The 2,578-nt window shown below is 31.8% G+C and overlaps 1 protein-coding gene across 1 annotated transcript; it reads right to left on the bottom strand.

Annotated features, from left to right (window-relative positions):
• Positions 1 to 165: 165 nt before the first annotated feature.
• Positions 166 to 1,665, bottom strand: LOC111676624 (sarcotoxin-2A-like). The gene is made up of 2 exons (XM_023437587.2): positions 1,307 to 1,665; positions 166 to 1,239 (listed from the first exon to the last, which is right to left on the bottom strand). Exons 1-2 carry the CDS (start codon positions 1,609 to 1,611, stop codon positions 642 to 644), a joined length of 903 nt encoding a protein of 300 aa, XP_023293355.2. The 5' UTR covers positions 1,612 to 1,665; the 3' UTR covers positions 166 to 641.
• Between the last annotated feature and the right edge of the window lie 913 nt (positions 1,666 to 2,578).

Genomic DNA, 2,578 nt, shown 5'->3' with positions numbered 1-2,578 from the left:
GTTCTAGTTCTGTTCTAGTTCTGTTCTAGTTCTGTTCTAGTTCTGTTCTAGTTCTGTTCTAGTTCTATTCTAGTTCTGTTCTAGTTATGTTCTAGTTATGTTCTAGTTATGTTCTAGTTCTGTTTTTGTTCTGTTCAAATTCACTTCTAGTTATTTACAAATGAATTTTTTTTTTTAATTTTTCGTGAATATTTATTTTATTTAGTTGTGAACTGAGCTAATGTCAAGGTCACTACGCATTATTTTATAATTGAGATTACAAATTTATATTAAACATATTATTAACATCGTTATCTCTCTAATGGGGATGTACCTTCAAAAGTTTTTTTTTAATACAAAACAAACTGTTTATTAAAGCTCATTGATAAAATGATTCATATGGAAGCAGCTGTAGCAAAACAGATGATAATGGCAAGGGAATCCCCCAGTAGTGAAATATTTATAAACGAATTAAAACTGACCTAGGCACTTTGTATGTATTTCTTCTTAGCACATTTAAATTTTAAAAGATGTTTAAAATTTTTTGCCAAGAGAAAGATAAAAAAAATTGTTAATGATTAATGATTTTTTTATAAATACTTATACCTAATTAGTATGCAAAATATACTTAATAATAAAATCCTAAAATAATATCCCACCTATCACCAGTCATTATATCTAAAACCCAACCCAAAACCATAATCATTTTGTCCGCCATAGGGACCATTAAGCCATCTAGAGGCTCCCGCATTTGCATTTAATGTAGCACGACCATCTTGAGATGTAAATAGATTTGCATAACCATTCACTTCAGCCTTCTTGCCTATACCAGTGTAGCGTGTTAGAGCAGCATTTAAACCGTGACCATCAGCATGTGTATAGTCCAACATACCACCAGTTGTACCAAAATTATAACCATTATTATAAGCAACGTTCGTATCATAGAAACTGGCATCCAAATTATGTCTTCTGCTATTTAAAAGATTGGCTATAAATGCTTTTCTTTCAGTTTCACTGATGCCTTTGTTTTTTTCGCGATTGTAAGATGCTCCAAAACCGTTACCATTTTTCCATTTAATAGTAATAAATTTCCGTTCGGGATTTGAGTTAAAATTAAATCCTTTTATTTTGGTATTCACTTGTCCAACATGGGCCGATATAGCATTTAAATTATCCACATTTAGATTTGCTTGTGCTTGTTTGATGAATGAATCGGTAAGGTCAGTCTGGGCTTTGGTAACCGAGGCACTAACACCATTGCTGAAAAAAATCAAAAAAAAAGTAATTTAATAATTTCATTTTTCTTAGTTTTCTGTTTAAACCTTACCTTCCCGCTCCAAAGGAAATCCCTCTTAAAGTATCACCTCCTTTAGTATTTCCCTGAGCAAATGCATTTCCATAAGCGATACCATGTTCATTTCCTATAACTTTTGTAGCTGAGACTGAAACATCATGACCTCCATTAGGATTTTTGGCCACTGTATGTCCTGCAATGACTTCTCTTCTTACACGTATAGATTCTGCTGGACGCTGGGTGGGCGTTGGATAATACAGTAAATGCTGTGGATAGGCTCTTTGGGGAAAAGCTGAAACCAATGCCAAACTGGCTGCCACTATAAATATACTTTTCATTTTTAAATAATTTAAATTTATTTATGTTATATATTTAAATAAGTTGTTGCAACTGTGCTCAGATTATGAACATCTTCTAGCTTTTATATTAAATAAATTTGTTTTGTTATCAGTAACCTGGAAATACCCAATTGAATGGGATAGGGGGATTTTTATTTTAAACATAATTTTTTGAAAAGAACCAATAATGTAAATATTTTTTCATTATTATTAAAGAGGAATCCCCTTTAAAAGCATAAAGAGATAATTGCAAAATTTTATTTCCGATCTGATTGTGCTCTAGTTTAGATCTAGTGCATTTTATAGTAAGTGAACTAGACTATAGATTTGAATATAGATATATAGTATATCCTTCAATATACACTAGACTAAAGACTACTCTATAGACTAGGCTATAGACCAGACTATAGACTAGACTATAGACCAGACTATAGACCAGACTATAGACTAGACTATATACTAGAATATAGACTCTGGACTAGACTATAGACTAAAATATAGACTAGAATATACACTAGACCATACACTAGTCTATAGAATAGACATTAGACTACACTATGGACCAGACTATATACTAGACTGTAGACTATACTATAGACTAAACCATAGACTAGAATATAGACTAGACTATAGATTAGACTATAGACTAGACCACAGACTTGACTATAGACTAGTCTATAGTTTAGACTATAGACTAGACTACAGACTAGACTATAGAGTAGACTATAGAGTAGACTATAGTCTGGACTATAGACTAGACTATAGACTAGACAATAAACCAGACTATAGACAAAACTATAGACTAGACTAGATTATAGACTACACTATATACTAGACTATAGACTAGACTATAGACTATACTATAGACTAGACTATAGACTAGGCTATAGACTAGACTATAGACTGGACTATAGACTAGACTATAGACTAGACTATAGACTAGACTATAGACTAGACTATAGACTAG

Source organism: Lucilia cuprina, chromosome 6, assembly GCF_022045245.1.
Source record: "Lucilia cuprina isolate Lc7/37 chromosome 6, ASM2204524v1, whole genome shotgun sequence".
NCBI lineage: Eukaryota > Metazoa > Arthropoda > Insecta > Diptera > Calliphoridae > Lucilia > Lucilia cuprina.
This window is presented reverse-complemented; position numbering and strand designations above follow the sequence as displayed.